The sequence below is a fragment of the Thamnophis sirtalis genome, unplaced genomic scaffold (genome assembly GCF_051295495.1).
Source record: "Thamnophis sirtalis isolate CommonGarterSnake01/CBP01778 unplaced genomic scaffold, rThaSir2_p1.2 scaffold_14, whole genome shotgun sequence".
Lineage (NCBI taxonomy): Eukaryota > Metazoa > Chordata > Lepidosauria > Squamata > Natricidae > Thamnophis > Thamnophis sirtalis.
The window spans coordinates 23,429,461-23,446,879 of record NW_028261394.1 but is presented as its reverse complement, the minus strand read 5'-3'; the positions used below and the strand labels follow the sequence as shown (position 1 = coordinate 23,446,879).

The 17,419-nt window shown below is 43.3% G+C and overlaps 1 protein-coding gene and 1 pseudogene across 4 annotated transcripts in view; one reads left to right on the top strand and one right to left on the bottom strand.

The window, feature by feature from the left end:
• HYDIN (HYDIN axonemal central pair apparatus protein) overlaps window positions 1-17,419 on the bottom strand; it is a 264,762-nt gene that overhangs the window by 199,894 nt on the left and 47,449 nt on the right. For all 4 annotated transcript variants that reach the window (XR_015698493.1, XR_015698492.1, XM_087729550.1 and 1 more), the window contains exons 14-18: window positions 15,983-16,083; window positions 13,909-14,044; window positions 12,946-13,110; window positions 10,843-10,995; window positions 100-338 (exon numbers count right to left, since the gene is read on the bottom strand). Coding sequence is in view for 2 of the 4 variants with exons in the window: in XM_087729550.1 (XP_087585676.1) it covers window positions 100-338; window positions 10,843-10,995; window positions 12,946-13,110; window positions 13,909-14,044; window positions 15,983-16,083 (794 nt within the window). In the remaining 2 variants the exon portion in view is untranslated. The remainder of the gene's footprint in view (window positions 1-99; window positions 339-10,842; window positions 10,996-12,945; window positions 13,111-13,908; window positions 14,045-15,982; window positions 16,084-17,419) is intronic.
• LOC148042740 (uncharacterized) lies at window positions 3,071-7,520 on the top strand (annotated as a pseudogene).

Genomic DNA, 17,419 nt, shown 5'->3' with positions numbered 1-17,419 from the left:
TTACCTAACGAAATGTGGCTTGCGTAAGCTTGACTGACCTTCCCATATGGGTCAGAGCCCTCTGGCTCCTGATCAACTTCAGACAAAAATGACCCTTACCTGAAATGGGGTCCCAGATTGATGGCAGGAGCAAATGGCTTGTCTGTGACAATGGTAGTTCCAATGCCAGTGGCCAGGACTGGAATAATATAAGAATTACTGTTCTCTATAGCCAGGTTGATTTTGTCCTGAAACAATACGGTATCATCCAAATTAACAATAAGAGCAAGTGATATTTCTGCCTCTGGAGGAACAACCCCTTCACTGGGGTCAATTCTCCACTGTGAAGGAGTACGGGCCTGAAACACAATAAAAAATACACAATCAATCAACTCTGTGCCAGATCTCAGTATTGTAAAAAGCAAGTTACATATTAGGGAAATGTTAAATCACAGTAAAAAAAAAAAACAACAACCATCCTGTGCATTAAAATGGGTGTACTTTTACTATCAAGAATTGACAAACAAAACATATCAAGGATACTCTAAAATTAAAACTTATTTTACATTGAGTTGTTATTTTTTAAGATTCTTTTTATATGCCATGCTATAGTAAAGGTAGTACTTCAAGAATGGATGCGAGTTTGATGGGACCACAAAATAGACAAAGTAATAGAAAATGAAGATAAATGCTCTGGGACTTTAGAATTCAAATAAACAAACACCTGCCACATAACATCCCAGACTTAACTGCTGAAACCTGGTGACAGCAGAATAGAAGATAACTAAACAAAAAAATTTTTTAAGATGGCGACAGCAGCTGCATGTGTTTGTAGATAGTGCTCCAATGTGTTGTGCAGAGAGGGTTTTTGAAAATTTGGAATGTAGAGATTGGTATGTGGAAGTGGAGGAGTGTGTAGAGAGAAAGGCAAGAAAGAAACAAGCTTGATAAGCTAACTGAGAGGCTGGTATTTGTTGAAGAAACTGAGAGGTGAAGAAACAGAAAGGCTGAGAGCTGAAAGAGTGGAGAGGTTGGAAAGTGACCGTTGGAAGGTGAGACGGAGAGATGGAGCAGAGGAAGTAGATGGTTTATGATTGAATGACTTCTCTGGTCTCTCCCCGGACTCCCCTCGGATTCCCGATTGAAGCTAAACCCTGGTCTGAGAAACCAAGAAGTCAGCAGCTGCATCTCTGAATTGATGGTGGGGGTCAGCTGATGCAGGCAGAGCTGACAGAAGAGACAAGCTTCACTGGCCTTTGTCGACAGCTGGGCCTACTCGTGGTTAATAATACTGTGGAGAGTGGCAGGTTGCCATTGGAATTTCCTGAGATTAACTGGAGAATGGGAGCTTGGAATTGGAAACTTCATGAAACATTGTAGGATACACTGCTGCTAAATTTTCAGTACAGCATAGTTGGCTTTTTTTTTGGCTACCTTCTGCAATCTTGCTTCTGCAATCCTCTGAATGTTCTGTAACCAAGCCTGGGAAGACTGCTTGGAGAATCCTGGGGCTGGAAGGGAAAGGCGAGTGTATTGGTCCCTTTCCCCCGGATGAGAGTTTTGGGGAAGGAGTGGCTCCCTGTGTCAGCTTTGGAAGCTATATTAACATCAGAAGCTTCCACGCTGCCACATTCTTGGAAAAGAGGGAGGATTTAGTAGAGGGGATGTAGTTAGACATAATACCATTCTTCTTTTCAGTCAAGATCATGGTATTTCTGCATCTGGAGGAGGAGTGGTTGAAGTGATGTCTCGAGTTGAGACGGATTGGGATTGGACCATGTGATGGACTGATGGTTACAGGGGATGGGTTTGGACTTTTGATTTACTGAGGCAAAGTCTGGAAATCTCAGATTTGGGTTTTCCCAGATATGCCTATATACCTACTCTAATAAATGGGAGCTTTGAAAAAATGCCTGTCTTGGAGTTGAGTCTTTCCCGAATGCTGACATTAACCTGAATCTTTAAGTAGTCAAACAGCTCCCTGAAAGTGGGCTGTCTGGGGTCCTGAGCCTCTGCACTGACCTGAAACTCGGGGGGTGTGAAGACTCAGCGAAGATGGAGGGGAGAGATGAGATGGCAGAAGGAGCCATGTGAGAGGATACTGGAGAACTTATCAAGACCCGGTATTCTCCTTCTGAAGACATGGTGCAAACCCTTGAAGCTGCAGAGACAACACGATGGCTAGGTGCTCAGCCCAAGGAGGCAGATTCATGGAAAAATTGCCAGTCTGATCCAACTCCAGAGATGAGATCAAAAGAAAGACCGCCGGAAAATCATTCTGACTCCAGCCCAATGAAGTCAACCCATAAGCCAGAAAGGAGGTATGTGAGAATTTTGGGGTCTGACAACTGTCGAGACTGGAATCTGTTGCCTCCGCCTCAAACCCCATCATTGACTGGGCTCCCAAAGCATTTTGAGCAACTTGAAGTGGTAGGTTATGCACCACGGTCTCAACCGCCTCGAGATGGAGCTTAATGTAACCCACGTTCATCTTGCCTGATCCAGGAACTGGTGGTGGAAGTAGTGTGGCATTGACACCTTTTTACTCAGCCAGAGGTGACGGAGAGATTGGCTCGGTGCAACAGGGTCAAGCAGCAGGAGGGAGACAGCAGATGCAGCCGGCATTGGGAATGCTACTAGAAACTGCCAGTTTCTCCCTACTCGCCAACCTGCCTTCATACTACCCCCTGTGGAATGTATCCCCACCCCAGGCTGGGGATTCTATCTCAGCCATGGGTGGGTCCAGTGCCGGTGGACACCAGCACCATTTACTCCACCTTTTTCAGGATCACCATGGGCCCAATATGCCCCAACGATCCTGGCACAGCAGTGTAGTCTGATCCAGCAGTCAGCTGGAGCCACCCCCCATTGCAATTCAGCAACCAGCACAGTAGCCGGGCCCTAGCCAGCAGCCGGGCCACCGCAGTTTCCAGCTCAGCCGCCAATGTTCACCCCTCCACCCACTGCAGCGCCCCAACAGGTCCCCGCCCTGCCACCCGCCGCAGTACACCAGCAAGCTTCTGCCCCGCCACCAGTCGCCAAGGCAATTTCACCAGCAAGACCACTGCCACCAGGGTTTATAGCAACTTTTGATGGTAAGCCTGCCAAATTGGCTTACTTTCTCAGCCAAGTCTGGCCTTATATAGAACAATATGGAGAACAATATGAAACAGATTGCGACTTAGTATCAACAATCATAGAAGGAATGAATGAAGGAGACGCTTCTAACTGAGTAGCCCAGCTGCATAATGTTGACCTAAATGATGCTGAGGGTTTTGTTGAGTTGCTTCGGGCAAGATTTGAACACCCAGACTGAATCAATGAAAATGAAGCCACAATAAAAGTGATGAAGCAAGATAACCAACCCAGAAGAGTTCATATGGAACTTTAGACGGGTCTCAGAGAAACTTGGACATTGGCCTGACAGAATACTCCTGCACTATTTCAAAGAGGCCATTGATCAAGAAGTCAGAAAAATCTGTGGCATCTGACGGGTGCCAGAGCGCCTACAAGACTGGTACACCATGTCAATAGCTCTGGATAGAGAGATTCACCCACACCGCAAACCCACAGCTGAGAGGCCCCCACAGAGGACTTTGGCAAGATGCCCCCTGACCAAACCAACCGAGGCTGCTCCTACTCAACCCACAGGGGTCATCAAGGGCTATCATTGCGGACATTGTCTTGCACCTGCCCCAATTTCACAACCATGGCCAGCCACAGCTACCCGAGGCAGAAGGACTCCACGAAAGCCCCCAGACACCAGCTGGCTTGCCAGACAAGCCATTGAGGTTCCCCTCCCCACCAAAGAAAGCAAAGAACCCACAGCTGAAAAAACCCTCCAGGAGAGGCTAACAAGGAAGACAACCCAATGGTGAGTGCAGCCACCCCACCCTTTTCAGTTAAAGCGAACTTGGTGATGCCTGAGACAGGGCAGCAAGGAGAATTAAAAGCAGTGATACAAGCTGTACCAGATGTTTAATTGGGCTTCCAATCATTGAACAATTAGGGATAAAAACTAGAGCCCTAAAATGCCCAATTAAGTTCAAACAGGCAGATGGAATGTTAATTGGAGTCCAAGCCACCCAAATTACAGAACTGGTTAGATTAGAAATGGGAAGGCATCGTGAACTTATAAAATTTGTAGTGGCGATAAGGCCGACAGAATCTGTCATATTAGGCCTCGGTTGGCTTGACAAATTGGCCCCTACCATTAAATGGGAGGATGGATACCAAAAAATCATAATTGGCATCGGCCCACTACCCCCTGTCCCTCCCCACGAGAGACTGCCAACCAATCGGGGCTACACGGTAACAGCTGCCACCATGTCAGACCTGCCTCCAGGTGAACCCCAAATTCCTAAGGAATATAGAGATTTAGCGAGGAGGAATACAACATCCTCCCCCTCATCGAGCCACTGATTGTGCCATTGAATTAGAACCTGGGGCCAAGTTACTAAAACCAAGCATGTATTCCATGATGAAAATGACCGAATTAAGAAAGTACATTGATACCAACCTAGGCAGAGGATTCATTGAGACTGCAAACTCTAAAGTGGCAGACCCAGTATTGTTTAAAGAGAAGAAGGGGGGCTCAGATTATGTGTGGATTTTAGACGGGGTCAATGGAATTTGCATACAAAATACATACCCCTTACCCCAGTGAAGGACTTGCTGAATCACTTGTCAAAAGGCAAGATTTTTACTAAGCTCAATTTAAAGAAAGCCTATTACCAAGTCCACATAAAAGAGGGAGACGAATGGAAAACAGCTTTTAACTGTCTGCTGGGCAGCTTCTAATTCTGAGTCATACCTTTTGGACTTCAAATACTGCCCCTGCAGTATTTATGCAACTGATCAATGAGATACTACATGAACACCTGTATAAGGGCGTCCTGGTTTATCTGAATGACATTCTCATATTCAGCGAAATTTTAGAGAAGCATGTGAAACTAGTCAGACAAGTGCTAAAAAAACTTTTAACTGATAAACTTTACGTAAAGCTGTCAAAATGCAAATTCAATAAGGAATCTTTATGGAATTCTTTAAGGAACCTGAGCTACTGAGTGTCTAATCAAAGGATCAAAATGGATTCTGGAAAGGTGAAGGCTGTGCTAGATTGGCAACCCCCACGACGTGTAAGCAACTTCAAAGCTTCTTGGGTTTTTCACATTTTTATTGACAATTCATCCATTCCTTCATGGAGGTTGTGCTCCCTTTAACTGAGTTACTAAAAACTGGCCAGTCTCTGACCAAGCCAAAACCTAGCCAACCTCTTGCTTGGACAATGGACTGTCAAAAATCCTTTGAACATTTAAAGCGCTTGTTTGCAGCGGAGCTGATCCTCCAGCAACCTGATCCAAATAAACCTTTTACAGCCCAAGCCGACACTAGTGATGTGGCGGTAGCGGCTGTCCTAGTCCAAAAGAACTCTCAAAATGAATTAATTCCTTGTCCTTATGTGTCAAAAAAGTTAATGGACACTGAATGCAGACGGGCAGTCTGGGAAAAAGACGCTTTTGCGGTGCAATGGGCTCTTTTATCCTGGAGATATTTTCTAGAGGGGCTAAGGAGCCTTTCAAAGTGTGGACTGATCATAAAAACCTTGAGGCTCTGAAGACCCCTTGCAAACTTTCCCCCAACCAAGTTCATTGGGCTCAGTATTTTAAATGCTGTAACTACAAATTAAAGTACATTCCATGGGGGGAAAACCTATTGGCTGATGCTTTGTCAAGAAAACCCCAATTTGACAGCCGAAGAGGAGAGATAATACATGCCATGATCTCCGAAGCCCAATCAGCAGCCGAAGCAATCACCAGAGCATAAACCCAATGCCTTTCCAACGTCCCCGAAGACAAGTTGACAGAAGAATTAAATTCTGTGCCGTCAAATGATACGTGGTTTAAAGAAAACCAAACGGACTTCACTTTGAGGGAGGCTTAGAAAGGAAGTAAGATTTATGTGCCCAGCTGCATGAGATTAATGGTGCTAAAACATGATTTTCAACTAGGGGGACACCTTTGGATTTTTAAAAACCCTCCATTTGGTTAGGAGACAATTCTGGTGGCCAAGGATGAAAACTGACGTAGAGAACTATGTTAAAACCTGCACTATTTTTGCCACCAAGAAAACCAGACCAGGGAAGCCCCTGGGTTTCTCTAGCAAGTGGACGAACCCAAAAAACCCTAGGAGGAGATTGCAATGGACTTTATTGGCGAATTCCCGAAAAGTGGAGGAAATATGGTGATTTGGACTGTGATTGATTTATTCTCTAAGCAAGCCTACTTCACAGCCTGCAATGGACTGCCTTCTGCCAAAAAGCTAGTAAGACTTTTTGTGAAGCACATTTACAGGCTTCATGGCATTCCACAGCAAGTAATATCAGACCGTGGAGTCCAATTTTCTGCTAAGTTCTGGAGGGAGTTTCTGAGATCCATTGGTTCATCCCAGGGCCTTAGCTCGGCTTTTCATTACGCTACTAATGGATCGCCGAAACAATCCAATGCAATGGTGGAACAATACATTAGATGTTACATAAATTATCAATAAGAAAACTGGGTGGATGTAGTTTGCAGAAGTGGTTTATAATGTAGTACATAGTAGTACAGCGTTGACTCCTTTTCGAATAACTACCGGCATGGATTTTGTGCCTATGCCTGAATTACCTAGAGAACCACTCACTTCCATGTCCCTAACAGAATGGATGGCCTCATTACCAAAAAGGTGGAAGAATACTAAGAAAGCTTTAGCGGAAGCAGCTTAGAAATATAAAAAACAGGCAGACAAACACAGGTCTCTCCAACCACCTTTTCGGATAGGAGACAAAGTGTATTCATCAACTAAATAGCTAAGATTGAGGTTAGCGAGCAAGAAATTCGGACCTAATTTTCTCAGTCCTTTTCCTTATAGTGAAAGTGATTAACCGTATGACTGTCCAACTTGGTCTCCCTCGGATACTAGGGAAAATACATCTGGTGTTTCCCAGCAACTTATTGAGACCAGTGCAAAGTGGATCAGCCCACAGCCTGTGGCTGGAATGGGGCCAATTGCAGCCTTGGTCAACCCTGGGGTGCGAATGACCCAACACCCAGGCTAAATGAATCAGCCCGGCCCGGCGATGACAGGCCCACAGCAGAGCTTCTGGGGGATTCTAACCCTGAGTTCATAGCTGACATTTGGATTACCACCAGTGAGCCAGATCCCATCAGGGTGGGCCTTTTACCCAGGTCAAGGATGGGTGCAGTATCAGTGGACGCCAGCCCTGATCCAGCAGCCGGTGCTAGTTCATCCGCTTGGGGCTTTCCACTTTCAGATTGTGACCCCACAGGCAATCCCGGTCCAGCCGCAACCGCAAATGCAGCCCCAAGTTGAAATCCCCCAACAAATCCCAGCCCAACAGCAGCCGCCAGGGGGATTGCCACCGGATCAGGTCCAGCAACAAGTGCCTGCCCAGCAACCCACTTGAGTCCAACAGCAAGCCTCACCGGCTCTCCCAGCTTCCCGATTCCGGGCAACATTCAATGGGACACCTGGAAGGCTAGCCTATTTCTTCAATTGAGTCTGAGCACATATCAACCAATATATGTGCATTTTAACTACCTCCCTCCTCATTGATCAACCAACTGCGTAATAGAATTTATGCCTGGGGCAAAGCTACCTAAGCCTAAGATGTACTCCATGACCACTAACGAAATGGTGGAACTAAGGAAATACATCGATATCAATTTAAAGCGGGATTTTATCCAGCCTGCTAAATCCAAAGTAGCTGCCCCCATTCTCTTTAAAGAGAAAAAAGATGGTGTGTCTGTGTCTGTGTCTGTGTGTCTGTGTGTGTGTCTGCATTGACTTTCGCGGAATTAACAACATCTGCGTGGGAAACACCTACCCCTCCTCCTCATTAAGGGCATGTTGAATCACCTGTCCAAGGGCAAAGCGTTCACAAAATTGGACTTAAAAGAGGCGTATTACTGCATACAAATTCGGAAAGGGGACGAGTGGAAGAAAGCTTTCAACTGCCCTCTCGGGAGCTTCCAATTCAACGTCATGCCGTTTGGCTTGCAAGGGGCCCCTGCTGTCCTCATGCAATTAATAAATGAGGTCCTGCATGAGCACCTTTACAAGGGGGTTCTCATTTATTTAGACGATATTCTCATCTTTATCAGGAAGAACACGTAAAGGTGGTGTGGCAAGTTCTGAAGAAACTCCTTGCCAAGCTTTATGCAAAGCTATCAAAGAGTGAATTCCACAAAACCTCCCTGGATTACCTTGCATATCGAATTTCCAACAAGGAAATAGAATGGACCCAGGTAAGGTGAAAGCTGTGCTCGATTGTCAACCCCACACACCTGTAGACAACTACAGAGTTTCCTGGGGTTTGCTAACTTTTACCAACAATTCATCCCTGTGTCAGGGTGCCAAATAGCATCCAAAAGTAAATCAGAGTCCGAGGCAAAGGATTCCTTCAATTTATTAAGAGAGCCATGTTGGCACATCTGGGAAAACCCAAATCTGAAAGGTTTTCCAGGTTTTTCCACCCAGTTGAAAGTTCAGGATCCTGCCCCCACCACATATAAGTACATCACATGGTCCAATCTTCTACTGGCATGCTGGCAGCTTCCACCCATCCAGTTCCAGCTAGGTGCAGAGACAAAGGATGACCTTGACTTTTTAGAAAGAATTTTGTTATTGCTACCCAACTCTGTATAAGCCCCTCATCCCATTTTCCCACAATAGAAAATGCACCCTTGAATAATAGAAAGTGTGGCAAGCCTGAAGTCCAAAAAAGAAAAGATGGCTTATAGGCCTGACACTTGGCTTTCGCGGAAATCGCTCTGCCCCTGACTGAATTGTTTAAAACAGGGACTCCACCAACAAAACAAAAGCTGACCTAATCAATTGTGTGGACAATGGACTGCCAAAAAGCCTTTGAGAAGTTGAAACGGCTTTTTGGTTAAGAGCCCATTTTGCAGCACCCAGATCCAGAGCAGCAATTTATAATACAGCCAAATGCCAGCAACGTGGCTGTAGCAGCAGTGCTTTTGCAAAGAAACCCAAAAGGACAACTCTTGCCTTCTCCAGAAAACTCACTAACACTAAAAGACGATGGGCTATTTAGGAGAAAGAAGCATACACAGTCCGCTGGGCCCTACTCTCATGGAGACACTTCCTAGAATGGGAGAAGGTGCCATTCGAGGTCTGGACTGATCATAAAAACCTCAAAGTCCTGAGTAATCTGGAGAGTCATTGACTTGTTTTCCAAGCAAGCCCATTTTATCGCTTGCTCAGGGTTACCATCAGAGAAGAAGCTAGCGAAGATATTTGTCAAGCACATCTACTGCCTGCATGGTGTACCCAGGAGAATCATCTCTGACCAAGGAGTCCAGTTTATACCGCCAAGTTCTGGAGGGAGTTCCTGAGGTCCATTGAGTCCATGTAAGGAGTTAGCTCGGCTTTCCATCCGAGCACGAACGGGGCGGCAGAACATACGAACGCAATGGTCAAACAATACATCTGTTGTTGTGTGGATTACCAACAGGACAATTGGTCAGACCTGCTACCATTTGCCAAAATGGCATACCACAATGCGGTCCATAGCAGCACTGGATTAACTCCTTTCCAAGTTACCTGCAGCATGGAATTTGTTCCCATACCTGAACTGCCCAAGGATCCCCCTTTCTCAATGTCTTTGACTGAATTGCTGGGCTTTCAAAAATGGACAGGAGAATACCAAAAAAGGAGAAGGAGAATACCAAAAAAACTCTGGCAGATGTGGCAGAAGTATATAAAAAACAAGCAGACAAGTACCGCTCACTTCAACCCCCCCTTCCATATGGGAGGTAAAGTTTTTCTATTGATCAAATACATACAGTTGAGGATGCCTAGCAAGAAATTAGGACCTAAATTTTTAGGTCCCTTCTCAATAGTCAAAATAATTAACACAGTTACAGTTCAGCTCAGCTGGCCTAGAATTCTAGGGAAGATACACCCTATTTTCCATTGTAGCTTGCTGAAACCTGTGATTAGGTCTAGTTTACTACCTCAGATCCAACCACCCCCTCCTCCTGTAGTAGTGTAAGGAGAAACACATTATGAAGTGAAAAAAATATTCGTTTCTAGATTGTATAGATCCAACCACCCCCTCCTCCTGTAGTAGTGTAAGGAGAAACACATTATGAAGTGAAAAAAATATTTGTTTCTAGATTGTATAGAGTTTGGTTACAATATTTAGTGCATTGGAAGAAGAGTGAGCGGCGAGTGGGCGGGTGGGTGGGACGAGCAGGTGGGTGGGGAAACAGTGACCGAGTGACTAGGTTGGCAGGGGCAGGGCCAGCCAGATGTGGTATTTGCCTGTTTGATGAACCAGTTAAATTTCCGCTACCGGTTCATCCAAACCGGTCGAAACCAGCTGAATGCCACCTATGATAGGTAAGCAGCAATCATCCTGCCACTCCGATCAGCACCTTGTGTGGCCTCTGGTTCCTTCTGCCCTATAGGCAGCCAAAACAAACACTTGCTCACTTCCTTCCAGACTTCTTGGATGCCACTGGCTGACAATTACAGTCCTACTGTATTTTTAATAATTCATTTAATTTTTGGAGTAGAAGACTTCGAGGGTACCTTTCAACCTTACTGTTCTATGCTCTATATTCCAAATTGCTAACTATTACTCTATATCCAGATGGACAGCACTTGGAGTGGTAGATATTCCAAGAATATCCACCACTCCATCACTCCAAGTGCTGTCCATTTGGAAATGACTTCATGGGCGGCTTTATCCTATAATCATGGCAAAAGCTGTTAACAAAGAACATCTTTTCAGATTTACTTCTCAATATAAAAAAGCTTCAAAATTACAGTACTTACCATCTGCACCTTAAATGGTGCAGGAATAACAGACTGATTTGAAAGACAAAGTGCCCTGGAAACATTCTTTAAAACCTGGATGCAGCCAAAATCTATCGTAGTTGGATGCACATAAACAACAGGACCTTCTCCAAAAGTCACCAATTGGATTTTCTATGGCAGGGAATAAAAAGAAGCAAGCAGAAGAAGTTAATACAGCAACAATTATTTGACTTATTATGACTGGATACTGTAAAATAGCCTTCCACAATCTAAGCGACCCCTTGATGCATGAATTACAACTGTCAAAATTTCCTAGAAAACATAAGCATAGAAGAGAATCCTGAAAGGTGAAGTCCTCACAATTACAAGATACTTAAATTGAGGAAAGTTATTTTTCATGCATCCTTGGATTTGGTGCTTAGGTATCAACTTTATACTTAATTAAGAGGGGGAAAGCTATTTAAAACCTATTTTTTGCTGTGGTAGTCACAGGACTGGACTGGACTGGTTCCAAGGCCTTGTAACTCTTCCCCACAGGGCTGGACAACCATTTTGCTTTCACTCAATTGTCGAGTTGTAATACATTAGAATAGACATTTCCTCATGGTCCATATTGGTAGCTGAGGAGAGCAAAGGGATTCTATAAGAAGAGATTGTTAACATCTACCTGAAGGATTTAAAGGGTGAAGCAGCCTATCTTCACAGGTGAGAGCCGTGTGTGTGTGTGTGTGTGTAAGTTTGAATGACGAAGTGCTGAGCAGTCCAATGAGAGAAGACTGACTGAACAGTGTGTGATCACAACTAAAAGTTGAAGAGGATTCTTGGTGGTCCATTGATGCTGAATACTAGGCAAAGTACCATGGACAGCAAGGCCACCACCTTTAGATTGGATGGATGAGATGGGAGCCACAGGTGATCTAGGATAATTCGCCACAGTTAACTTTCCATGATCAATTTGCCACAGGACAATTCAATGATGTATTAATCGTTTCATTCAGTTACTTTTATTATTGGTTACTACATTATTTTCCAAAATTATTGTAACTCTTGTACTTCTGGATTGACTTAATTTTATTATTATTATTGCCACGGTTCCATTGAAGTTAATTTAACTTTTGTATTTGTTGAATTTTCCACAGAGAGTTGTCTTGTGGTGAGTTGTGCCATTCCAAGCCATAGACTGTGACATAAACTGCTATGGACAGGGGCGGGGGGCTCTAAAGGAATGGAAGCAGGCAGTCAAATCCTGGTAATGTCCACTAAAAGTTACTTTGTTGAGTTGGGTGACTATAGAAATTGACTGACTGAACAAATTGATTATTTATTTCTGAGGAAGGTAGTTTTTCTGTTCTGGGCGAGTAAATTCCCACTCAAGAACATACGGCAATAACATAACTATCTGCCCCAGGAAACACTCTCATCCAGGAACCAAACATTGAGAGAGAAGTATTGAAGTTGGAGATCCAGCACGAGCTTAGGGGGGTCTTCCCTTCTACCACTACAAACATTTTTGTAGCTGAGGAGGCCTGCATTTCAGCCTCCTTTCTGAAACCTAGGAAGATGTAAATATTCTTAGGATCTTTGTTCTGTACATATAAAGTGCCTCAATATCTTGAGCAGTAAAATTGTATGGAAAAATTTCTGTTTCTCAAGTGAATGATGTAGTACACATTCCCAATTACATCATATTCAAATTTCCAGAATAAATTAGAAATAAATGTTTAACTGTAAGATTTTACAAGGGAGTTTTCCTTGTATTCTAGACTCAGCTCTAGCCACTTACATATGGACTTTTTAACCATTCCCAAACCCAGACACATATACACACAGACACATATAGTATCATTTTGCTATGGATCATCTGGAATGCCATTTTCAACTATCCTTTGTTCTATTGTCAAATACTAGAATGGCAGATCCTAGGATCGGTCTCAATAAATGATCTACCTCTTTTTCCTTCTCTAGCATATTTTCTCACATAAAGCAAACCAATGACCTTATCATTACCAACGGATCAGTCTTTTCCTGACCTCCTGTGGCTGAGGAACTTTATTGAACTTACTGTAGGTAATACAAGATGTAATACAGACCTCTTTATTCCTGCTCATTCAATCCACTCACCAGGGGAAAGTCTTCATTCCCAAAGATAGCTATGTAGGCCATTGTTTCCTGGTGGCCTTTTTCCTCGACTTCTAAAACTAATGGGATTTCAACTGTGGCATGAGGTGGAATAATACCGCAAGGCACTGGACTTGAATACAAGATGGTGGGAGAGTTCTTATATTCCTAGGTGAAGATAAAAGCACTAAGAATTACCTGCTTGAAGTCTTTCTGTTTCTATGCTTTCACCCCAATGTCAGGTTCCGAAGGGTTAATGAAAACAACCAAACAAAAACGGTTTGTAAATGCAGTTTGTATTCTTCCTCCGGCACAAACTGACCAACAAAGCACTAAGGTGATGAATAAATTGTCAGAGCTGCCGCCCTGTGCTTCCCACCAACTTTTATAGTTACATTGGTTATATTAAACCACACACCCCGCCTGCACACACCCATCCCCTTGTGACCCAGAGCAAAAACCACCCGGCAATTAATCATGGATTGTTAGTAGGAGCTTTGCAATTTCGTCAGCTAGCTAGACAGCTTGTGGGGGAGGGAAGGTGAGTCTTGGCAGCTGGCCCAGTCTTCTCCCCTCAATGGCAGCTCCAGGCCTCTGGGCTGACCGGAGCTGACACACAATAAAATCCATGTCTTTTATTTATTTATTTTATTATTCATGATAGAGCTCTGAAAATTTATTTCAGCAAACCTTTCAGCAGTTGTTTTCAATAGTATGAGAACAACAAAGCAAGAACTTTATAAAATCCTTATAAAATATAAATAAGAGTAGAGGTCAAGAAATGATTATAACTGGGCTAAAACATTTCTCTCCTCTTTTCTATAGGCACATTATGAAATCCACCTTGCCCCCAGAAATGCTGCAGTTTCATCCTCCTGTACAAGACCATCAACCTGAATGAAAAGCCCCCTCCAGAAGCAGCAGGACCTTCAAATAGGGAAGAGAGAAGTCAAAAATCAAACCAACCTGGGGAAGAACACCATAGCACCCTGGAAGGTCAGCTTCATTAACAAGTTTTGCCACTTGCTGATACTGAAATTTCAGGAAACAACGTCCAAAATTCACAGTGGGGCTAACCACATGTAGTGGAGGTGTGAGGCATCTAGTTAATCAGAAAAGCAAATCAATAAAAAAAAAATTTAAATTCTAATCATTTAGATATAGAGAATAACACATTTATAAAGTCTCATCAGCTTGTTATTAGTTATCGGAAGCTGTAGGTTTCTAAAACTTCATACAATACATTAAAAGTAAAGCAGACCACACCTGACCCTAAGTCTCAAGAGGGCTGGGCCTTGATATTTTCCCGTTAGTTCAGATTCTTGAGATTTGAAAGCCACGTTACACAGAAAATCAGACTTGGAACTGGAAATCCGAGCTAGAGGTGTGTCAAGCATGTTCGCAACACTCCGTCACTTTCCTCAGGCTCAAGATCTTGTCAGCACCTTTTGACCTGTCTTGTTTATGACAAGCCAGTGTGGTTTCTCTAGAATTCCCCTTGCTATTTCTCAACCAGATTTCAAAATGCCCTACCAATCTCCAGAAAAAGAGAGCAAAGTGTTGCTGCAGACTTGGTTCAATAATCATGAAAGCCTCCGAAAAGATATTCAAATAATATGATATGTCTACACCTACAAAGACCATGGCACTCTATGGATGTGAAAGTTGTACTTTGAAGAAGTGGAATAAGTAATGTAATGATGCCCTTGAACTTTGGGGTTGGAGAAAACTTCTGAGAATGCCATGGACAGCCATGAAAACAAACGAACAGTCTTGAACAAATCTTGAACAAAACAATTTGATTTTGGATAGCACCATCCATCTCTACGTTGTGATATTCTTTTTTGAATATGAGGCTACCTAGTTTTACTGTTATATACCGTGGGTTATGCTTTATCCAGGTACTTAATTTTTAGATTATCAGAATGCATTTAATCAAAGACAATATTTTTTCCTGCTTCTTATTCCAGCCATTTATTTCTCTTGCCCTGCTTCTACCAGTAGTGTTGGGAAAGTCACAGTGGATAGGAAATGTACCAGTTTGTTTTCTTTGGTTTCCTGACTTTATTGGTCTATGTCTTCCTTATCAGTGTTTCCCACAGTTAAGGCAAAATGTCATAAACAATCCCAACTAAATGTAAAATCCTGGTTTCCTTATTTGTTGGTCTACCTGAACATAAACTAGGCAAATGTTCCTTTTATTTATGAGTATGCACTTCATTCCTTTGGATCTATCAGCAAGACATCCTTATTTGACCATCCTGCCAAGATTACAAACAAGGGTAGCATAAGAACATAAATCATATGAATATGAAAAGGCACAGTGATAGCCCAAGCCTTGTCTTATCTCGCATTCTAAAAGACTGGACAATCACTTGTCTGAAATGGTGTAAGGTCTCCTCAGGAAGGAGCAATAGCAATAGCAGTTAGACTTATATACCGCTTCATAGGGCTTTCAGCCCTCTCTAAGCGGTTTACAGAGTCAGCATATTGCCCCCACAGTCTGGGTCCTCATTTCACCCACCTCGGAAGGATGGAAGGCTGAGTCAACCTTGAGCCGGTGAGATTTGCATCACTGAACTGCAGATAACAGTCAGCTGAAGTGGCCTGCAGTACTGCACTCTAACCACTGCGCCACCTCGGCTCTTCAAAGGAGAAAGAAAAACAGAGCATTTCTGCAAAAAAAATTGGGAGGGGAATCCACCCCTTGCCTTTCAAACTTTGCCACTTCCATGCTTTGCCACATCTCCAGGTGATTTTTGTTCTGACAGGGTGTCGAGTTGGCTCCACATCCAGTTGCCTGGGGCAATTTGTTCTGTACCCACCTGGCCATGCCCATCCAGCCACTCTGCGTCAGCTGCCCCAAGTCATCCACCCTGAGCTGGCTGCACTTTGCCAGGCCCACCCAGCCACACTCACCTGGCTGCAGTGAGTTTCCCATTCTCTATTCACTGACCCTTCCAGGTTATCTTGTTTAGAATAGAGACAAAGACTGGAATCACCAGAGGCTACAACATTGCAGAAATGAAATGAACAGTACCTTGCTGAAATTGGGAGGGCCAGCACATCCTCCCCACTACCTTTGATGTCCACTACAAGGGCAGTTTCATAGGTCTTCACTGTGTTTGAGCATAAGGTCACCTGCAGTGGAAAAGGAAAACAGGGATTTTCATGTTGCTGAGAGATTATTGCCATCATAGCTTGGACATTTGCTATAACATTTTTTATGTGTGCTACAGCTATTTCTCAATTATGGCCACAACACACAACAGGAACCAGGAAATTTGTTGTTAAAGTGATACAGCCATGTTATTTAGCTGGGTGTTCTGTCACATCTGAACTACGGTAACAAAATAATAGAGTTGGGAGGAATCTTAAAGGTCTTCTAGTCTAACCCCAAGCTCTGGCAAGGAGCCCTATATCATTTCAGACAAATGGTTGTCCAATCTCTTCTTAATAACATCCAGAGTTGGAGCACCCACAACTTCTAGAGGCAAGTTGTTCCACTGACTAATTATTCTAACTTAATTAAATGTTCATGTGAGGTAACGCATGGCCATGCTCAATTGTATGAGTTTTTTTGCTGCATTTCCTGAGGTTTGCAATTTTCCTTTTAACATTAAGTGAAATAAGGAAGAGGTGAAGTACTATCGGGAGAGTGTGATAGCAATATGGTTTCCCCAGTTTATATTAATACCATAATAAAAATCAGATTTATATAACAAAAGATGCAGTGTTGAATATAGCAATAAAAAAGTTAATAGATGTACCTTTAAAAAAATTACTAGAGCAAAGATGAAGAATTTAAACTTTTTAAATAATCAATCACTAATCTTAGCTGAAAATAATATTAGCCACAAAAATATTTCCAATTTATTCTGGTTCTTCAAGGAGATTATTAGAATTGTGTTGTGATATACAGTATAATGAGATAAGGAAAAGTCAGAAAAGCATGAAATTACAGTACATGGTTGAAAAGGTAAGAATGGAGACAAATTATTCAAAATTCTCTAGGAATTTTATAGTTTTGGAAGAAATGTCCTTCTGGGTTCAGTTCCAGATGAGGGAAAAGACACTGGAAACATGGAGGCTGCTTGGGAAGATGGTTTAATGGTGAACAGGAACACATGGCTTGAGCTCCTGAACAGAAAAGGGGAATCACATGCTTTCAGTGGGTGAAGAAGAAAAAAGAGACTGAGATGCTGAAAGTCCCTGGTTTTATGCCCTCTCTGGCCTTTGATCTTGATCTTGTATTCTGATTGGTTGTCAGACTCCCTTGGGGCCATGCAGGGGCAACTCTCTAGGCTGTGCTTTGAGTCCAAGTTTGTTGAGCTTTGCTTCTTCCCAGGTGCCCTTTGGTGAGATGGGTAAAGGGCTAATGCTTTAATCCCATCGCCCTGGAGATGAAGGGAGGAGATATTTGTTACGTAGAATAGACGGCCTCAGGCCTTTTAATGGCCCATTGATAAAGGTGGGG